The following is a 22825-nucleotide window of genomic DNA, read 5'->3' as shown; positions in this document are numbered from 1 at the left end:
GGAGCTGTGATGTTGAATGTTGTGGTGTAGGTGTTAATGGTGCATGCAGAGCATGTGGTGAGAGTACAAATGAAACGGCTTATCTTTATTCAGCTTTTCATTGGGAAACTCTAGTGCTTGTTCTCTAATAATTATAGTCTGCATGGTAAGTGGTCTCTGGTGTCACCATCTACATATATATATATATATATGTGTGACTCATGCATGAGGACCATTTCAGTCATCCCTGCCAGTGCTCAGTCCATACTGCATGGAGGTACTTTGAGAAGCTGCACTGTTATCATAGTCATTCAGATACGTACTTTCCACAAGACTCATAGCCTCTAGCTTGAAACAGAATCTTCAATCCTTGCTGGTCCCACTTCCTAAAGTCTCCACTGGACAAAGATCTGTGTGTTACATGTGTTATGATAGTATTGTTCACGTAGGATGGTTGCCCTATATTTTGGGACAACAATATCTAGTGTATAGTGTTGTTTTAGTAAGGAGTTTTAGTTATAGTCATAAGTAGTTTCATTAATTTCATTAATAATTTTAGTTATAGTAATCTTTCTTAATTCCTTTTAGTTATAGATTTAGTTATACAGCTTTAACATAACACGCTTGACAAGTACAGAGATCTCTGCTTTTACTAAATAGGTTAAAATTAAAGTTATCTGCCATCCAGTAATTTGTTGATGCATTGTAGTAAAAATTGTCAGGTACATGGTTTTTCTTAATTTAAGAACATACTGATTTTTCAATGTATTTTTGTACTGGCCTAATTTGGTGATTGTCCCATACAGTGGTGAGGTGTTTCAATTCATGTTAACTAAATCTGAGCTATTTCAGCAGTACAAAACACTTATATTTGCTTGAGTACACAGTGAATTAGAGAACTAATTAGAGTGGTTTAATTATTTTTAGTCTACATTATTGTTTTGATAGTGTTAATAACCTCAGTAATGTAGTTAACCACAGAATTATATATGTTATGGAATGTACATGTGGTTGTATATATACAAAAAAAAAGACTATAGTGGCAGTCCAGACTGTCATGATGCACGCCATATATACAACCTTATTCATGCACCAAATTTTGGTATCAGTTGCCTCACACGTGACTTTTTGAGGTGTGGCATGGCTAGGAGGTTGTCAGGATTTTAAGGGGGGGGGGTTCCAAAAGGAATACAAAGTTACAGAAGCAGGGGTCAGCTGCTGAGAGATACAAAACTCAACCAGTTACTATAGTGTTTTTATGCATGAGTTAATGTGATAGTTGAACAGCTACTATAGTGTGCCTACACATACACAGACATGAATCCAGTAACAAAAATGAAATTACTTATAAACAATCAAAGCATTAAATTTTGCTTTGTACACCCAAGTGCATGATATACGTGTAGGAGGTGTATCCATAACTAAACGACTAAAAAACTGTTGATTAGCAGTAGGAGCTCTCAAGCTACCTTTTGTAATGCTACAATGCGCTATTTAGACCGGCATTCTTCCGCACTCTGGTGGAATATTTACCTGATGACGTTGCTCTGTCCTCCACTTTCCTATCCTTGGTGTATAATTGTGTAATGATGCATGTGTAATTTTTGTGTGTATTGTATTTGTGTTGTGTTTAAATAGCTCTTGTAACCTTGTACTTTTTTTGCTTCTGTACTTGTGTGGTTATTATTGTTGTGTATTGTTTATATATATATATATATTTTTTTTTACGTTCTTGTATGGAAGAATGACTATGCTGAATATTTGAGCTAAAATAAAAATCAATCGATCAATGAATCATGCCTGCTCTAGAAATATTTCTTTCTCAATAAAAAAAACTAATGCTTTACATAATTTTCAACAATGAAGTTCCTTAAGTGCTTGTCAGATCTAATTAACAGTTGATCACTTGATGTAGGTGTAATTAACAGTGAGAGAAAACCATCAATTATGAAGGGATGAAAGTACATAAATTACAGAAAGTGTGATAGTCCTCAGTCACATGCGACCACGTGTATGGTCCTAAGGAAGAACCTGCGTGGGCATGGCAAGGGTGTGAATATAAAAATAAAATAAAAAGAAGCTATATAAATTAGCTAATACTAGTTACATCCAGCCACTCTTTATTATTCCTAGCCAAAAATATCCTCTCAGAGGCTAGAATATACTTTGGTAGGCAGCATCATCTAAACATTTCCTTACAGTAGATTTGGGGATAGTTATGGTAGGATTGGAAATAATATTATTGGCACAATTAAATATCACACTGCCTTACACTTGCTTGCTGAGTTCTGTACAGGGAGAGACACCATCATTTGATTATTACAATAATAAGCGAGTCCTCGGTCACAGATGGGGAAATAAAATACCCATTGCATAAATTCTTGGAGAATGTCCTACTAGAGTGTAGGTGACAGCTCTATTAGAGCATCTCGATCTGCTGTTACTCATGTGCAATTTCCCCTGCTGGATTAATTTATTTCAAAGGAGGGTTTGAAACTCTTGGAAACCTCCTTCCCTATATGCTCCTACATGTAAACCAACGCGCGTATTTTCAAATTTAATTGCATTCCATCTGCACAGGTACTGAACGCGGCTGTCACCAGACCCTCGCGCTGCGCGCGCGGGTCGGCTACGCCAGACTACCACGCCCCTGGAGCGGATGGTTAAATCATTTTACCCGAGACTAAACTTCAATACTTCATGAGTTGTGAAGGCGTCTACGCCCTGGCGTCTACATGGTACTTTGTAGGCCTTTTTCGCTTTGATATCTGAATCAGATCGTTGTATTACCTACGTAGCTAGCTAACTGTTCATAAGGCATCAATGATATGGAGGGGTTAGTCTCTGCTGACAAGAAGACGGTTCTTCCACTCAAAGATATTTCAGTACAGGTGAAGGTGAAAGGTTATCTGGTTGGAGTCTCGTCCACTCTAAACTACTCCAATGACACGAGTAATCCTCTGGAAGTGACGTTCCGATTTCCTCTGGAAGAATCGTTTGCAGTGGTGGGGTTGGAAGCGATCATTGATGGTAGGAAGGTGAAGGCCGCGGTACACGAGAAAGAGAAGGCGAGGGATATGTATGACAACGCGATCACTAGTGGATTAACTGCAGCATATGCTGAAGAGAAGTCTGGAGACATCTTTAGCTTAAGTCTGGGTAACCTTCCATCAGGAAGTGAAGCAGAGATCAAGCTTAGAATGGTTGGAGAACTACCAATGGAGGCAGATGGACGAGTGAGGTTCACTTTACCATCAGTGTTAAAACCACGTTACACTCCAGAAGGATCAAGTGATCCACTAGCTGCTACACAGAACCCTAGTGTAAAGCAGGCATCTGTTGCTGGAGTGTTCAAGTTTAGTATGAGTATAGAAGGAGCGAAGAAAGTTGCCGAAGTGTCATCACCCACTCATCAGCTAAAGGCAGAAGAAGCAATGGATTGTGTGAATGTGTGCATAGCCAGGGAGGGTCCTGTAAGAGGAGATGTTACAATATTGATAGGATACAAAGATCCACATGAGCCAATGGCAATGGTAGAAGCAGCAATAGAGGGAAGCAAGACAAAAGAGATGAAGAGTAAAGTTGTGATGCTTACATTCTTTCCTAAGCTTACAGGTTTAGAGGAGACATCTTGTAAGTTTGCTGCTGTAGTTCCTTATGAGTTCATCTTTGTAGTGGATCGCAGTGGTAGTATGAGTGGCTCTTACATTAGGAGTGCTTCAGAATCACTAGTGTTGTTTCTAAAGAGTATTCCACAAGGTTGTTTCTTCAACATTATCAGTTTTGGAACTCAGTACGAACCGTACTCTTCATCAAGTTTACCATGTAATCAGCAGACTATAGAACAAGCCACTCTGTTTGCTTTGAATATGAAAGCTGACATGGGTGGTACAAACCTCCTTGCTCCAATACAGTACATATTCAGTCAGCCAGTGAGATTCTCAGGGCTCTCTCGACAAGTGTTTATTTTGACAGATGGTTCTGTTAGCAACACAAGTAGTGTGATCAGTGAAGTGAGGAAGAACTGTCACAGTACAAGGTGTGTGGTGAATGTGTTATAGTAGTAATGTGATGATAAGTTGTTGTAGGTGTTTCACATTTGGTATTGGATCAGGAGCATCAAGTGCTCTAGTGAGGGGTATTGCTCGAGCTAGTAATGGATCAGCAGAATTTATTGCTGATAGTGAGCAAATGCAGTCAAAAGTGTGTAGCTTATATAAGTTTAAGATACATGTGATGCTCTGTATTAAATTTAGGTACTTAGTACTGTCAAGAAAGCTCTGCAACCATCAGCAAATAATGTGATTGTCACGTTTGATCTTCCTGGTAGCTATGAGGTGAAAGTGGTACCAGATAAAATTTCCAGTATCTACAATGGTGAGAAGACTGTTATTTATGGTCTTCTGATGGACAAATCAGATGACAAAGGAAGAGATGGATTGTGCAAAGCAATACTGTGTGGTGATATTCTTGGAAAGGAGTTCAAATTTGAGATCCCATTTGAGTTATCAGGAAGAAAAACTGCAGAGGAAGATGTGTCAGTAATTCACCAGTTAGCAGCAAAGGTGATGATCCAGGAGTGGCAGGATGATGGAGAGCCATACGAGGAGAAACACAAGAAGGAGATTATAGAGTTGAGCTGTGATGCAAGTGTGGTGTCCAGGTATACTGCTTATATAGCAGTGGATGAGGCTCAGAACAAACCAGTATCAGGAAGTATGCAGAGCTATGAACTAACTGCTGGTAAGAAGTATTGTATGTACATATGTATACATTGAACTGAATGCAGAGGAGATCCTGAATCCCAGGCTCTTCCTGGGCCCTTGCCTAGACTGCAAGCTGTCTGTGGATCAAGTCACCAGCTGGTCTGGGATTGTTTTCTGCATTCAACATAGTAGTTTAGAGGGATAGTAACTAAAATAAATCAACTGTTAGTTAAGCACTGGCTGAATGCATAGGAAATTTTGGATCCCAGGCTGTGTAGATCGTCAGACACTGGCCTAGACTGCAAGTTTTCTGTGGATCAGATCACCTGATCTGGTTTTTTCTGCATTGAGCATGGTTTCAGCTTGTCTCCCTACTTCATCGGCTTTCAGTTGCCTCCTTGTAGGTCCCTAGAACCTTACCATGGAAACTAGAAAAAGTTAACCTAGAGAGCAAACTCTCACACCACTTCTGGCTGCTTGGTAGATAGGTTTGATAGGTTGAATACATAAACAGTGTTATTCCTTTTACCACAGTTACACATGTAGGAATTTTGAATAGGGGTTTCACTACAACTAAGTGATTGTTATATTAGAGTACCTGACTGTTTTATTAGAGTATCTCAATCTTCTCACCAATAAATTATAATTGCAATGCTCCTATAAGTGTTGCTATCATGTGAGAAACTATTATTATTGCAATGCTCCTACAAGTGTTGCTATCATGTGAGAAACTATTAGCTAGTTAACTAAGACAAAGGTTTAAAATGTGTCCTGTTTCATGATAGATTACAGATTCTGGAAGTTTCTCAGTGTTTTAGTGGTATGTGTAAACTCCAAAGGAGTTTCCTGAACTCCCTGGAAACCCCCCTGGGTGCATCCCTGATACAGTAATAGAATTACTTTGGTGGAATTTCTAGTTTTCTACTGCTTATGATAATACCTTGATAGTGCAGTTGTGGAGATAAACACATGCTTACATCATAATTAGGTGGTTAAGTCATGCTGTTAACCCACTCCAGAAACATTTTTGCATTTTACACTCTCTTAGATTGCTTCTGGTGTACTTGAAAATAACATGTCACTCCAGGAAAATTTTACACTTTAGACTGTTGTAGATTGCTTTTGGTGTGTTCTCAGATACCTGAGAATGTGACATTCCGCCCTTGGATTTTAGACTCTCGTAGGCTGCTTTTGATGCATCTTGAAACACTTTGATTTAAACTATTGCTTAAAATTTGTGCGACCCCCCTAACTGAAACCCTGAACTGATGTGTTAAATGACAGTTATCTTTTTAATAGTTTAGATTTTACTTTTTAGTAGTAAGTTATCCTTTTGTAATGGGAGTAGGTCAACTAGCTGGAGGATTGGGATCATCAAGTGGATTTGGAACAGGATGTGGACTGACATTAGGAGGTGGACTTGGCCAAGGAACAGGAGGTGGATTTGGAAATGGAGTTCCACTGGGAATAGGTGGTGGACTTCAATTAGGTAGTGCAAACATTGGACTGCTACGTACACCATGTCACACACACCAACAACAACAGCAACAAAGATTAGAAGGTAGCGGTGGATTGCTCTCCCAGCATACTGTCAGTAATAGTTTATTTACTGGTAAGTATACATTTCCACATGCATATAGCATGGACCATGTATGTTTCACCAGGAGAGCCAAGTATTTCAAACCCTATTGATGGTACAACAGTTAAATTTATGGTGAGTCTAATTTTATGTTAAATTTGTATGGTTATATAGCCATGTAGATTTCGGTTATGTGGTATTTTTTTTTATAAGTGAGGCAATAGTGTAAGTTGTCTACTCTGTCTATATCAGCATAATTCAGAAATGTTAACTTTGGTATAGTATGTAATGGGGTTGAAACTGGGTCAGCATACTGACTGGGATAACCCACTGATCTGGATAGTAATCTGCTGAAGTACAGATAGCACTATAACTTATAATTTGAGCACTTTAAATTGGACCTGCATAGCATAATTCGTACACAAATACTGACAGTATTTATTCCATCTATGTTTTGGTGCTGGAACCAATAGTCCAAAAATTCTACTTTGGCTCAAACTAAAATAGACCACAGCCCTCAATAGTGAATAACATTAGAGTCATTTGTAGATTTGAGGTTCATTTTGTCTCGTTATAAGGAGTTTGTTAAAATAGTTGTTCCAATACAGAATAAAGATGGGGTTAGAATAGGTAGTATTGGAACACTATTTTTGCTGTGCTGTGTGATAATAAAGATGTGCTAGAACAGAATATTGTACGTAGCTAGCTAAATACCATTGTATACAAAACTGAGTGTGGCTTCAACTTGATTAACTGTAGCACTTTTCATGTTGTATTGACATAAACAGATCTTAAGAGGGGGCTAAGGGGGGCTATCCCCCCCCGCCTTTCTCTTGCCACTCTTGGACGTACAGGATTATATTGGCACCAGAAACAGGAATCACGCATTCACACTGTATTCAGAAGTACAGAAAGCCAAAAGGCAAATAGAAGACAACAGTTATAAATGCACTTTACAGTTATAAGCTGTACACTATGAAGAAAATGAGACAAATAAGTTTGAATTTGTGTTAAAGATCGAGGTGCTCTAATAGAGCAATCACTACTCTAATAGAACAGCCACAATTCTAATGTCATTAATTGACAATTTTTTTATAAATTATAAAAATGCAACCTTATTTTTGTTTAGTACACTTTACCATTAAACAGATTTATCTAATTGATATGCTTTGCAAAGCATGCATTTTGTTAGCTAACTGCTATCAAAAATGCCTCCAAATTCAAACCTAGGAGGTTTAATTTTAACACTTTTCTAAGAAATCCAACCAGAGTCTTAGAAATATATGCCCATCATTCATCCAGCTAGCAATGCTTACCAAATGAATATAACTTGTGTACTAGAGTTCCATTTTTCTCTTCTTAGTGGCGTTTTATCCTATAATTTCTTGCCCTCCTCCAGCAAGATCTCCTAGATCCATGGTATGTGTATTGATGCTTCCTCAGTGAATGATCACTGAAGGAATGGTATATAGATAAAAACAAAAAAAATTAATGTAGTTACTTTTGTGGTATGTGTTATCAGTCCAAATACTGATTGATTAAAATACTCTAATAGAGCAGCCATATAGCTTGATTAACTGCTCCCATGCTCTACTTCTTGAAACATTTTGAGAAGGTACACTTCCATCAGCAATATATGAACACTCCTGGTCTAACGTAGAATCCAAGATTATTTATTGATTGACCCAAACAAAATGTGACTCATTTGTCCTGATCTGGTTTCTACTCTGGTATGTAGTGTCATGCAAAACACTTACCAATCATTTGATAGCACATGTACTTGCACACATTACTGATGATCTCTATATACAAAGAAATACAAGCTATATTGGAGCATATGACTTTAGCTAATGACTAAAATTTTTATGGTCAAAACCCTGCAAAAATTTGTGGAATTTCCTCTCCCATAAATTTCATCAAAAAGTGGCCCAATGAGTTGCGTGTCCTGTAGACAGTTTAGGTACTAGATTTTTCATTTTATAGTGAAGTTAGTGCTCTTTTGGTGAGTTTCCTCATGATCAGAGTAGCTAGGTATGTATGTAAGTCCCAATGTTGGATGCCTCCCTAGAAAATGTATGGAAGATGAAAGCAGGCTAGCTCTAGTTTATTGATAAGTTGGTTTTCAGTCAGCACAAGATGCAACTTGAATACCTGTATTAGTTTCCTGGCAATGCTACGCAATTGATTTAACAATTACTGGCTATTACGAAAGTAAATGTTGCAAACCTATATATCAATCTGCAGCATTTTTGAGCTTTAGAATGTGCTGTAGATAAAACATGCATTTGTCACACTTAAAAAATCTGTTTGACATCACTTATGGTATACAAGTATACTATGTAGTAAAGATATCAAAAAACATGATAGGAAATATGTAAGCACATGTTTTTGCTTGAAAATTTGTCTCTCGCAGCTGAGCAAATTACCAGGCTTTATGTAGATCAGATATAACTATTTAGTGTTTTATGATGTAATTGTTATTGGCACTCTGATTATAGGCAACTATAGGAAGTGACTATTGTTATATTTATGGAATGGCTGGTTACACTGTTACAACAATGTTACAGTGTATCTGTGCCATGAAAGAATATGAGAATTACAGCATGGAGGTATGTTATTGTAAAGTATAACTGAAAAGAGAATTGACAAGTATATGTATCTGTTGTGTTTTTCTTCCTTTTCAGAAAACTTTAAGGCTCACTACTTGCAATGTTCTGTCTGATAATTTTCTTTTACAGCTAATGTATAGTGCTACGACTAATATTACAAACAGTTACTGAACAAGAAAAGAAAACTAATAACCACAGCAGTTGCAAAAATCTGTGTTTATAGCTAACGAGAGTTAGCCATTCAGATATTAAATTAGTAAATATTTAATTGCAATTGGCTGATTAGTTTTGTAATTTGGTGTACACTTTATGTAATGTTTGTGTGATCTATCTATTTTTAGTTTCCACACTGCATACTATTGGAGTTGTATTTGTTGCTAGGAACTCCGATTTGCTGACTATCAAAAAGGACGTAAAGGAAGAAAAGGTATATAATATAGAGATTGAGTGTGGCTGACTTAAAAGAAAAAGACACAATAGCTGGGCTTGAATGAACAGTGGGTTTAAGCTAAGCCAAGAGGTGTTTCTTTAGTTATAGTTACAATTAGCCAACAAGCTTTTTAGAAGCCAAGGGGAGGGTTACACAAAATAATTACCTTGGCCTGCGTCCTCAGTAATTAATTATGGGTAGCACCTCATCTGATAGGCTCTACTTCACATAGAAACCTTCTAAGTGTTTTTATATTCACCAAGTGAAGCAGATAAAGAGTGAGAGAAGTGGCAAACTGTGACTACTAGTATCAAGATCTACGTACTCTTTGAGTTTAATTGTCAGTACCAGACCATGACAATAGTGTAGCTATCAACACCAATGACACCCATCTTGTCCAGAGAGTAACGTTCTGCTTGATGAATATAGTAAACAACCACAGGCTAGACCACAGGTTACTAACTAGTTAGTAACTAGATAGTAACCTCAGAAATATCATTGTGTAAAATTGAAATATAAGAAATAGTGATTTTTGTGCCTTATAAAAATCGATGGTATTTGCTACACGGAGTGACAGTTGGGGTTCAAATTAACTAAAAGGATCCCTCAGTTGATAATATGCTGTAAATTGGGGGTAGAGTATGGCAGGGTAAACTCAACTTAAAATGGTCTTGTGCCAAAGCTACTAAATATTGCAATGATTAAAGTGTTTGTATATTGTTTAGATCATGGTGGCCATATGTTGTTCTCAAATTTATTACCTGGTAAGTGACTTTATCTCCACTTGTACAGTGAGGACAATCTGTGTATATGCATCACTAGGAAGATTGAGTGATACTAACAATGCTGTCAGTGCTACCACAATGAATTCTATGGTGAGTTAAGTACAGGCAATATACATATGTGAGCAATTCTACAAGATGGTGCCTTTTGCACTATCTTAAAATAAATTTTAGGAGAGTACAAGTGCACCATATGTTTCCTTAATAAGACGGCATGGCCAAGCGCATGCAGCTAGTATGCAAGGAGGTAAACTATTTAAATGAATAATGTTTAGTAGGGTAACAAGTTTAGTGTAACTTGCAAGTGTGCAAGCAATCATCACCAGTATCAAAAGAGGACTTTTCCAATGCTATATAAGGAGGAGGGTGCTTGGCTACACTTTCCCAGTTTGACCAGGTCTTCACCTACAAGGGGGGGAATATCTGAGACTTTTATTCAAACTTTTGTTTACAATTTAAGAGAAGCAGGAATTTGTCAAGGGGAGGCAAACGTTCCCCTCTACACCATCCCAAATGAAACCTTGTTGATACGAAGCAAGGATGGTTGGTCTTGATTGTTTCAAGCACAAAAATGATACCAGTCTGAACTCACTGTTGACACCAGTTGTACCGAATACGATACTTGTGCATAGGATACTTGTGCATAGGATACTTGTGCATAGGATACTTGTACATAGCATACTTGTGCATAGCATACTTGTGCATAGCACACAACTGATTTACTCTGCTGTCTTCAGATTCCTTCTGTCCATCACTTGCTTCTTCTATAGGTAGCCACCTAATGTCACCTGTAGTATTGCTATATACCAGAAGAGTTCCCTTAGTTTTAGTGATATTGTTGTACACTACTGAATCAGATACTATAGAAACCATCGTAAGAATGTATTTACGATGAAATTTAGTAAGCACAACTTAGTCAGTGGCAAGCTATTAATTGATTCAATACTTTAAACCATCACATTTTTATATTGCACATGCACAAAAGGACACCATTTCTACATCATGTTCATGTCCAGGCAGAGAATACCTTTTAAGCTTTTATGTCCAATAACATTATACTATGGCCATGAAATTTTTAGCTCTAACTAAGCATTTAATTGCTTAATAATACAAGTTACAAAATGCAAATATTTTGTTCCAGTATACCACTTGTTGTGCGACTGAGTTTAGTTTGTGTTCACTTGCTACATTTTCCCAAGCCATGGTCACATTTTATAAATACTTATAGCTGCACTATCATCCTCTTCACCAACTGAAACAACTAATTCGACAGCTGTTGCATGTTAAAAGTGAATCTTGTTATGATGATTGTTCTCTATGGACATGTGTCTGTCTAATACAAAGAAAATGTCAGGCTGGACCCAGCATGTGTATTATAAGATATTAATTTTAGGATTACACAAATAATCATATATTACTGATAAAGCAATCAGACAAACTTTAAGAGGGCAGATTCTTGTACTATTACCAATATTGTCTAATACAACATTCATTATGTACTGAAATGCTGCAATGAAGCATTTGAATAAAAAGTATTGTTATGCATAAAATACACTAGTCCCTCCTGGTGAAAAATTGAGTTTGGCCCTCACCCAGAATATTTTAGGTAGATTGTGAGAACTGTAACTCTGGAGTTGCATGAAGGGTGTATTAGGTTACTGTGCACATGCAGGTTGTTGTTTAGGCAATTATACAATTCTTCAGAAGTTCTTCTTACATAAATAAGTCTCTGGTCCTCTCCAATCCGTTGCATTGTAAACAATTAGTATTATAGTATCCTATAAATAACCAAAAGCATAACATTAATTATAAGTAAATTCTGAAAATAAATACCGCAGACTTACATTTATGGGCAAATTTGGTTGCCAGGATTTGTTTCTTAAGAGAATGTAATGTTTTTATTTGTTACTCTTTTTACAGGTAACTACAGACACAGATGTTACTCCTGGACTAATATTTACTAATGGGAGCAATTTACAGTGTATCTGTGCCACGAAACAGTATGAGAAATACAGTATGGAGGTGTGTAATGTATTTTTGTGTGTGTAGTAAAGTATACTGGTGGTTGGCTTTAGGGGAAAGGATTTTCTTACATTTAAAGCCAATACGTTTACTACACATTTTCAGTAGTAGTGGTATAGTAGCATGCAGTAGCAGTAGTACTATAGTACAAATTGTGTAGCTGTATTATGGTACGTATCTGCATGTGTGTATAAAAATTATATTAAAATTACAATTGGTTTCTACATGTGAACTAGATTCAGCATTATAAGCTACACACTATGCATGCAAACACGCACGCACACACTATGCATACTACACATATACACCACACACACTCATACACACAACATGCTACCGTATTATTAAACAACTTTGGTGCTATAAAACAAAACGTTTTTCCTGCCAAAGTATATTTCTAGTCATTGCTATCTACATGCAATGTGTAGTGATGCTTGATGAAGTGCAGCAACTCTCCAAAAATTGTGTTGCCAATCGGATTTTGCCAAAATTTTATACCACCAGAGTGTCCTACTATACAGTACATTCCCAGCTTTTTGCTTAGTGCATGCAAGTCTCAAATCCATGCAGTTTTAAGAGAGTGTACATGATGACGTGTATGTTTCATTTTGTGCTCTATTGGAGATGTATTTGTTGCTAGGAACTCCGATTTGCTGACTATCAAGCAGGACGTAAAGGATGGCAAGGTATAAAGGCTGAGACTAAAATGTGTAATGCTAGGATGATGTATTTAAGGACAATTTTGTTGTATTGACATATAAAAGCTGTGTAACAAGTCTGCATGGTCTGACATGAAAGCTATCAAGTATGTACTATTGCATTTTATTGGCGGCAAGGGAAAGAGGAGCTGAAGTCCCCACTACTACTGACAACTTTACATGTTAGCAAAGCAATTCTTTCTGCCTAAATAATCATTCCTCTTCCACTACTTTTTGTGATAAAGATTTATTTTGTTATGTCTACAGGAATGTTTCAGCAACAGGGAATAAACAGTGGTCTATTTAACCAACAACAACCAGTAACCAGCAATAGTAGTCTATTCAATCCTACTGCTAGGAGTGTCTTTGAAAGTAATACCAGTGAAGGGTCAATCTTCAAACAGCAGCAACAAGGTGGTACAAGCATATTTAATGTTTCTGCTCATGAACAACAAGTTCAGCTACAACAGCAGATTCAGGTGCTTGCAATTTCTCCTTTCGGTGATTCTACTCATTTCCGTTCATCAGTGAAGGTAAATGAAAGCATCCACAAAGTGATCAAGTTACATTTTAAGCTTTCTTGATGGCAGGAACCTACCACATTAACATTACCCTCAAAACCTCAACTACCCACAATGTGGACTACTAGTGGAACTATGGTCAGCCAAACTACTAGTAGTGGCCTGTTCAATCAACAACAACCCATCAGTGGCATTAGTAATCTATTTAACTCTACAGCTAAAACTGTCAGTGGAAATAATGCTAGTGGAGTAGAAAGTAAACCATTCAATCAACATGGTGGTACGAGTCTATTCAATGATGTTGCAGCTCATCAACAACAAGCTCAGTTAGAGCAGCAACTTCAAGTGTTAGCAAGATCTCCGTTTGGTGATTCACCTCTCTTTCGCACATCAGAAGAGGTAGGGTCAAGTCTTTGCATTGAATAATTTGAAACATTTTGATTAACAGGAAACTGGTACATCCTCAAAACCTTTCCAGCCCATTGCAGGTGATAAAGCATATTTTGGAGCATCTTCTCCATACAAAGTAGACCTGCGAGCAGAATCAAGGTCACATTATAAGCCACAACCACTTAGTCCATCACGGCATAAAGACAAGTCAGTGAAGTCATCTAAATCTAATGGGTCACATGACCCAGATGACATTGGTACTGCTGATACATTTAAGCCACGTAAGAACATCAAGAAGGTGACTATTCAGACACCAAACTCTCAAACTGTAAGTGTTACATGCAGCAAAATTTCATATATAGTGGATATGAACTTTGGGGACAGTACCACTCTCATATAAGGTATACATGTTCTTATAGTTCAGAGGTAAAAATCTACAAAGCCAAGAGTGTTTAAGGCTGGATTGCTTATCCGCTAAGCTGTTTCCTTGGCCCCTTACTTTGGATAGTCTCATATAGTTTACAGTATATGTGACCTGATTTGCGAAAAGGGGTCTTCCACACACATTCAATTCTATGAATTCAGAAAATCATAACTACGTGTTCAAGTAATGGATTAATGTAAAAATTTATCCATCTACGTAATAAGCTATGTTGGTGCTCACTACTGACCAAATTGTAAGACAATAGCTTTCTCCAATCTGTAGTTATGAGTCGTCAAACTTGGTAAATTGGATGTGTGTGGAAGACCCAATCTGGTCACATATTATGTTGTTGATGGGTTTTGTATGTTATAATAGGTGTCTGTGTCTTCAGTCAATGACACTACAACTGATTCTGTTGTTGGTACTAAGGCTCCATGTACTCATGACGAAGTTTCAACAACCAACACAAACACACCTCAACATGCTACTGCTATACTGGCAATGACTATGATTACACCTCTTTCTGGCAACAAGTCCCTAACCAACAGTACTCCTCCTTCTGATACAAGCAGTGTAGAGAGTCCCAGACTAGTCGTTGGTGATGTCTATTCCAATAGTGTAATGAAGCCTGTGGCTAGACGGTGAGTTGTTTACACATGTGCATACAGAAGTATAGCCACAGTTATATATGCATAGCTAGTTTTATATTGATGCCATTTGCTTGACTGCAGCCCTACTTCTCCGCTGGACAACACAATGTTAGCTTTCAACGAGCCACTCCCATCATCTGCAGATATGGAGAAGCTAACCAGTATCCTTCCAGCCAGCCACACCCCTCCAGTAGGCCCCAGTGGTGTGCTCACCACCAGATCAGACTACTATACAATACCATCTGTTGATGAGTTGGACACTATGGCAACAACTGGAAGTCTTGTTGAAGTTGAGAACTTTAGTGTTGGTCGTCATGGATATGGAGTTATTGTGTTCCCTGGAAAGACTGATGTCCATGATCTCAATTTGGATGAGCTTGGTAAGAGTGTGAAACACATAACTACATTAGATCCTCAATGATTAGTCATCAGTCATGTACACTGCTTGTATATTGATTAAGTAGTACAATTGGACCACAGCAAAGTAATTTCACTGCTACTTAACAAGTATCTAAATCCTGTAGATCCCTTGCTTGTATTCTCTTTGGGACAATGCAAAAGACGGCAGTTATTTACAAACAACACTGGATAGTAAAAGCCGTACTGAGTTGAGGGAGGATTAATGGGCTTGCTATGAACAAGCAACGAGCTGTGATCTGAATTAGTTAGACTTTAACAGCACAGGGTTCTATGGAATTTAGTAACCCTCAGGCCCTGTAATTATTAATTGCACCTTCACATTGCTCAGGCACCACAGCACAGTACCTTTGGGTACTACTGGATTTCATAGAGCCCTGTGTTTCAATATTAAACATTATGGAGGCTAAGTGTATTAATTGTTATAGTAAAATCTTTCACTCACATAGTTTGGGTTTCTAATAAAGACTCATATAGAAGTTGCTTAATGTTTTATAGTGTACATTGGCCACAAGGAAGTTGCAGTATATCAGAATGACTCATGCAAACCCCCACAGGGGGAAGGGCTCAACAAAAGAGCTATCGTCACATTAGAGAACACATGGCCACTGGACAAAACTAAGAAGGAACCAATCACAGTGAGTCAAATAGGGTTGTTATATGATGGACAACTATGTAACTGTGTAGGACCCTAAGCGATTACTGGAGATGAGATATGCTGAGAAAGTTGAACGCTCCACCACCAAGATTGGTGCTAGGTTTAAGGAATATCATCCAGAAACAGGATCCTGGATATTTGAGGTATATCGTAGTATGCACACTTGTTGCAATCAGCATACCTGTATTGTGTGCATGCATAGTTAACTATTCTTGTATTGCGTATGTGCCCTAACTTACCAGACTACACATGTATACCAACATTTTGTACAGGTGGATCATTTCTCCAAGTACAAACTGCAGGAGAACACATCAGAAAAACTTTATTTCAACAATGACAACCACCAGTAGTAATACATCTTTTGCTGTTGACATGATGGGTGTTAATGTGTAGCTTTTTGATCATAAAACACAGCATAGCACATAAATGCATTCTATAATACTCTCTTTAGATGTTATGTATTCAGTTTTTTAGTCTGTGTTTGAGACCTGCTAGAAGTATGCACTATAATAAGGTGAATGGCCATAATAAAGAGGTGGCTGCTATATAAGAGAGTCACTTTGCTTTTGACAAATTTAGTATAATATTATAGCCTGTATCATGGATGATCAACTAAAAATCTTATAAAGCTCTTACACGCAATCTTACAAAGCTCTCACAAGCAGTTTAGTATGTGAGGTAAAACATCACTTAGAGGCCACCTCTTTAACATGCCCATCTCATTGTAGTGACCATTTAAAGTAGATCCCATCAGAGCTATAAGGGGTAGCTACTTCCTCACCTCTTCAATAAGACCATATTTTTGGTCCTATTATTGAGATTTCATCATACATAATCATTTGAGAGACTGTCTAAACTACTTAATATTTTATTACGCTTCACAGGGGATGTATATGTATAATGGGAAGATATGAATTTTGATGGACCTACATAATATTAGGCTGTACAAATAATTGCATATTTCATATAATTTTGTGTTTAATGTTCAAAATGCATAGTATATTTAACTCTAGTAAATCAAAACTATAAAATCATTTTACTATATATTGATGAGTACTTTCTTACTGTAAACTAACAAATTTATTGACAATGGTACAGTCAGCAAATTTTGTTTTACAAAATATGTGCAAAAAGCAAAATTATGATACTTAGCTTCACTCAATACACGCACACTGTTATTGTGCAACTGGTATGTAAGCTAATAACTATACTCATGCTTGTGTACACACGTGTCTGTTAGCTAACAGCCTAATAAGCATACAGCTACTGCAAAAAATAATTGTTGCAGTTTACAAGGTGGATAATACGATATCTTCTTACAACTTCTACACACCATCTTAGCTGACCATCAAATACTAAACCAAGATATTTCTATCTGTTAGTAGTACATAATGTGATGTTTTCTCAGGAAAAGGGTTGTGAGTTTCTTTGTCCAGTGGTGCTGAACGACATAACACAGGATTCCTTGACATTTGCCAACCAAGAACTGTACAGTATTACTGCAGTTGTGTAATTCTGACACCAGAAAAAATTAGTGTTGTTTCATCTGCATATTGTAACAATACACTGTCGTCAATCACAGAGCATATTAAGAAATAGCAAGGACCCTAAGGCATTGCCTTGAGGAATACCCCTTTCATTAAGTTCCAGGATGAGAACTGATTATTGTATTTTACATGATGATGTCTCGCTGTAAAATAATCTTTAAACCACTAGAAGTCAAGTTTAGAATTTGCCACCAAAGAAGAGACTAAATTCTTCGTTGAAGTAAGAAAGAACTTCCTGATGAAATCAAGCTTTTAATGAACTCACTTGTATCATTTCATTTGTATTATGCTTTACCTGTGTGGGGCCCCTCCTTGTTTCAGTGCCATGCGACTCGGATTCAGCATTTACAAAATCATGCTACACAAATACGACCATATTACAGAATATTGTAATTGTTAATGTTCACTCACCTTTAACTCTGTTTGTGCTGCGTTTCATCAGTACCTATCCACAAGTAGAATTTCACTTAGTCAATTTGGTAATAAGACTAACTAAAACCCTATAGGACTACACCATATTTTTCCAACTTGTTCAGATGTACTTTAACTTTTGCGCAAAGATTTTTTGGTACAAAGCCACTCATTTGTGGAATTCCTTGCCAGCTCACATCAAAGAACTTCATTCTTTTAGAGACTTGCATGAGACTATACGAAAAGCCTTTTAATTTCATGTCATTTATGTAATTCAATGTTGTTTGTGTGTGTGTGTGTGGTGTAATGTTTGTTATTGTCTTGCTTTGTGTTTATATATGCATGTATGTTTAGTTTGTTGTTCATTTGTTGCTTGTGTATCATCCTAACACGTCAAAAAACCATTCCATTTAGTTCTTTGACATATTGTGGAATGTTTGCTGTGCTTTGTTTGAGACATTGAGCTTGTTTACTACTGTTTGTGTGACTGTGCAGCCTTTGTAGGTTGGCCATATCCAATTCATGCAATACAAAATGTTCAAACGCATGTGCAATTGACTGTAGTCAATTTGGTCTCTTATAGGAGCTATACATACCATCCCACAGGACTTGACTTATAACAGGTAGTGTATAAAATTGATGATGGAGAGGAACTGGCTTTAATAAGATATAGAACTATGGGAGCAAAGACTGTTTTTTAAATTTTAGTATGATGCCTCAAAGCTTGCAATTGCTTGAATTATTTTCTTAGAATATTAAATATGAGTGTGATTGAGTTCTCAGTCCAACAATCAGATATGTATACTTTTGGCCAGGCGTCATTCTGCATCCTTCCTTCCCTCCTTCATCCATCGAAGGTGTATGTTGGTGAGCTTAGCTGTTACCAACAATGACAATAGAAATGGCATATAATTCCACACGATGTGTTTTAGTAGTCCTGGATCAACATATTGGGTTGCTTTGTTTAGTTAAAACAGTTGCATATTCAACATCAATGTATTGCTTAATTTTGCATTCAACATAACATTTTTGGTTTATACACCTAATAAACAGTTTTGATAACTTTGTCATTTATAAAAAAACCTCTCAATAGTGGCTTTTCACATTATCTGGCAGTGTACAGATCAAGATTATTGTGCTCTTTCACAGAATGGATGTTCTTTATGTGCTATTGTTAGCAACAATTCAAGCTTGGTTATCCATAGCTACTCAGGTATTCAATGTCTTGCCTGATAATGTGTCCAACACCAATTGCCCATTTCAACCCTGTGCTACACTCAGCCAATACTTACTGGATAATAATGGTACACTACCTGTTGTGTCAAATGTTGAATATCACTTCTTACCTGGAGAACATCACCTCCAAAATACTACCATGACACTAGAGTATTTGAGCAATGTCTCATTTGTTGGGGTTAAAAGTTGTGTGTCTTCACCAGTGATCTTGGTCACTTGTTTCAGCAATCATTATTTCCAGGTTGTTATTGCGTACTCACAAAATGTTACAATTGACAAAATAACATTCAGGCACTGCAAAGTAGTCACTAAGTTAAGATACTTGTTCCTTCATATATGTACTTCCTGTAAACTTGAAAATGTTCACTTTTTTGAAGGTGGAATTGTTACGCATAATGTATATACAGACTTTATTATGAAAAATGCAAATTTTGACAATCGACATCATTTAGCTGATAATGATCATATCTTTTTTGCAATAAAAATGTTTTATGATGATGTACTTTGGCATAGTGAGTACCAAATAAATGCAGTGGAAATAAGTGATAGTTTGATAACTGGCACGGGAGGAATATATATGTCACTAGATCAATTGAATTATAAGGTGAATATTACAATGAGTACTTCATTATTCTGTAATATGACAGATAAAGTTATAGTAGTTACTGCAAAAGTTGCCTCACCAATTCAGATTGAAAATTGCACATTTATATTAAATCAATGTATGTACATTGATCCAATGATTACAATTGAAATGAAAATATTTCATACAACTTTTCTGAATTGCAAATTTTATCACAATGATTATTGGGGTTATCTGATATTAATACGCTCTTTGCCACAAGAAATCACTAGTTGCACCACTGCAAATAATGTTATCTTTCAAGATTGTGAGTTCACAAACAACAAAAGTCCGATCATAAGCATTGGTGGTCCTATCAATAATTCTTCGTGCACGTTAAATCTAGTTATTAGAGGCCCCTGCTTAATTAACAATAATTATGTTGTTACCACATCACGTAGCTCAATTATTTTTGGAAGTATTGTGGCTTTTAAACTCGTTGGTCCAGTGATTGTATCCAAAAATTATGCAAGTGAAATTATATACTGTCAGTATTGTAGCCTTGTATTTACTAAAGATATCACATTTATTTCAAATCAGTGCAGTAGTTTAATTCTTTTGCAGTCAGAAATGCCTTACATAAAAATATTGCAGTATGCAAACATTGTATTCTCAAGAAATGTATATTCAGATAGTCTGATCATCCTCGAACCATTTAACAGTGCTAATCTTTATACATTTTGTGGTCTTCAGTACATAATGTTAGAGAATATATCAACTGCTTTGATAACTGATTACAATATTACTGTTACCAAAAACCGCCATCACAATAATGGAATACAACCAACTACTCCATGTGTCTACCATTTCTCTTCTAATTGTAGATGGATACCTTCATCAGTGTTCTATGGCTATAACACTGCAGAAATAAATCAGCAAATCGTACAAACTGATGAACATCAGTTGAGCCAAGACAATATCATATGTTACTGTTCACATAACATAACCAACTGTAGTGTTGATGTACTAGGACCTGTGTATCCTGGGCAAGTGTTAAAAGTTGACCTTTGTGTACCAAATGGTGATGGAGACTCTATTTTGTATGCAGAGACACATAACAAACTCTTACCAACATCAACATGTAAGATAGCTCACCAAGCTGAACTGCTCCAAACTATCACAAGCTACTCAACTACACTTAACTTCACGATTGTTACTGAAGAGAAGGAAATGTGTGAATTATTTATTACTGCATCACCTTGTTTATATAAGATTTATGAATCATTTTATGTGCAAATATTACCTTGTCCAGTTGGGTTTATGTTACAGAATGGAGTATGTGATTGTGATCCTTATCTTAGTAACATTGACATTGACATATGTCACATTGATGAATCAGCTATCACACGTCCTGCTAACACTTGGATAACTGCTCTTAATTACTCTAATAATACTAAATATTTGATATCACATAATTGTCCAATGGATTACTGTCTACCACACTCATCACATCTCAATTTACGTAATCCTGATTTACAGTGTCAGTTTAACAGGACTGGTATCTTGTGTTCACAGTGTCAACATTCACTTAGTATGGTATTTGGATCATCAAGGTGTATACACTGTACTAATATACATATAATGATCGCTATGTTAGTTATTGTTGCTGGAATTTCTTTGGTAGTCTTACTTTATCTTCTCAACCTCACAGTCACTACTGGAACTATCAATGGCATAATATTTTATGCTAACATTATTAGCATTAATGACTCTATATTTTTGACAAACAACAATGTGTTTAAATCACTGCAAATATTTGTCTCTTTTACTAATTTGGATTTGGGTATTGAGACATGTTTCTATAACGGAATGGATGGATATACTAAGATGTTCTTGCAGTTGTTCTTCCCTTTCTATCTTGTTGTCATTGCTGCTTCAATTATTGTCGCAAGTCGTCATTCATCTAGAATACTACGATGGACATATACTAGATCTCTTCCTGTGCTAGCTACATTGTTTCTGTTATCCTACACTAGTGTTCTCAGGGCTGTATTAACAGTGTTGTTCTCTTACTCTACCATAACTCAACTACCAAGTGGTCATCAACAGTTGGTATGGTCTATTGATGCCAGTGTTCCATTGTTTGGTGTAAAGTTTACCATACTGTTCATCATATGTCTTGTCTTATTCTTACTGCTAATTCCTTTCAACATCATTTTGTTGTTTACAAGATACTTATCACAGTTCAGGATAGTAAATCAGTTTAAACCATTACTGGATGCATTTCAAGGATCATATAAAGACAGATACTATTACTGGGTTGGAGTACAGTTAATCTTAAGAAGTGTATTTTTTAGCTTTTATGCATTTCAAACACAACTTAGGTTAATACTGACAGCCATTTTGCTTATTCTGTTTCTTACTTTATATGGATATTCTCATCCAAACAAAAATGGTTTGGTGTGCATCCAGGAACTTTCACTATTACTAAACCTCACTATAATATATGCAGTATCGTATCAGTGTAGTGGTAGTATCTTCTCTATTGTCACAAATGTCATGATCAGTTTGGCTTTAATTCAGTTTTGTACAGTTGTGTTCTATCATTTCCTCACTTACACATGCCACTGTAACATTGTGAATACATTAAAGAGTGTGAAAGAAAAGTTGATTAAACTTTACGGTAAAGATTTTGATGATCACCAAAATGTCAATGATCTCTGTTTACTCAATATTCCTGAGCCAACACATAATTATAAAGAATATCGTGGTGGACTTGTTAGTGATGACTATCAATACAATAATAAATGTATACTGAAAACATAAACTATTATATACAAAAGGGACAACATTTCAACATCACAATACATAATACAATAAATATATCATTGTTTAACCTTTCATAATGTTGAAACTATACAGCTATAGCATATTAATTTGTGGTTTCAATGTTAGTGTTATGTACAACAAGCTAGTATTATGTGTTTATATATCACATTTAAGTAGGATCATTCATAGCGCATTTAAGTAGGATTATTCATAGTGCATTTAAGTAGGATCATTCATAGCGCATTTAAGTAGGATCATTCATGACGCCACGTAAAGCAGGGCCATAACTGGGGAGGGGGACTGGATATGGCAGCTATTGATGCATGCAGTGGATAACTAGCCCTGAGACTGGGCACTCTAATACATAGAACAAAC

At 36.5% G+C, this 22825-nt stretch overlaps 1 protein-coding gene across 2 annotated transcripts; it reads left to right on the top strand.

Annotated features, from left to right (window-relative positions):
* Positions 1-2647: 2647 nt before the first annotated feature.
* Positions 2648-16344, top strand: LOC136238081 (nuclear pore complex protein Nup98-Nup96-like). 2 transcript variants are annotated; one of them, XM_066028406.1, is made up of 19 exons: positions 2648-4018; positions 4068-4182; positions 4236-4722; positions 6034-6297; positions 6350-6399; positions 8763-8873; positions 9255-9300; positions 10029-10067; positions 10126-10178; positions 12006-12107; positions 12748-12793; positions 13073-13338; positions 13396-13725; positions 13775-14044; positions 14516-14781; positions 14872-15170; positions 15706-15845; positions 15895-16008; positions 16138-16344. In XM_066028406.1, exons 1-19 carry the CDS (start codon positions 2808-2810, stop codon positions 16213-16215), a joined length of 4287 nt encoding a protein of 1428 aa, XP_065884478.1. In that variant the 5' UTR covers positions 2648-2807; the 3' UTR covers positions 16216-16344. The 2 variants fall into 2 exon arrangements, 1 of the variants encoding a protein (XP_065884478.1); XR_010692744.1 differs by lacking the exons at positions 15895-16008; positions 16138-16344 and adding an exon at positions 15315-15454 and having other exon boundaries at positions 15706-15846.
* Positions 16345-22825: the final 6481 nt, after the last annotated feature.

The sequence above is a fragment of the Dysidea avara genome, chromosome 11 (assembly GCF_963678975.1).
Source record: "Dysidea avara chromosome 11, odDysAvar1.4, whole genome shotgun sequence".
NCBI lineage: Eukaryota > Metazoa > Porifera > Demospongiae > Dictyoceratida > Dysideidae > Dysidea > Dysidea avara.
Note: the sequence above shows the minus strand (reverse complement) of the source record. Positions and strands in the feature narration are given on the sequence as shown.

Bases quoted from the DNA above. Each gene is read 5' to 3' on its own strand.
- LOC136238081 (XM_066028406.1), top strand. From the start codon at position 2,808: ATGGAGGGGTTAGTCTCTGCTGACAAGAAGACGGTTCTTCCACTCAAA. The intron at 4,723-6,033 runs GTAAGAAGTATT...TAATGGGAGTAG, and splicing joins GAGCTATGAACTAACTGCTG to GTCAACTAGCTGGAGGATTG. The intron at 6,400-8,762 runs GTGAGTCTAATT...CTCTGATTATAG, and splicing joins GTACAACAGTTAAATTTATG to GCAACTATAGGAAGTGACTA.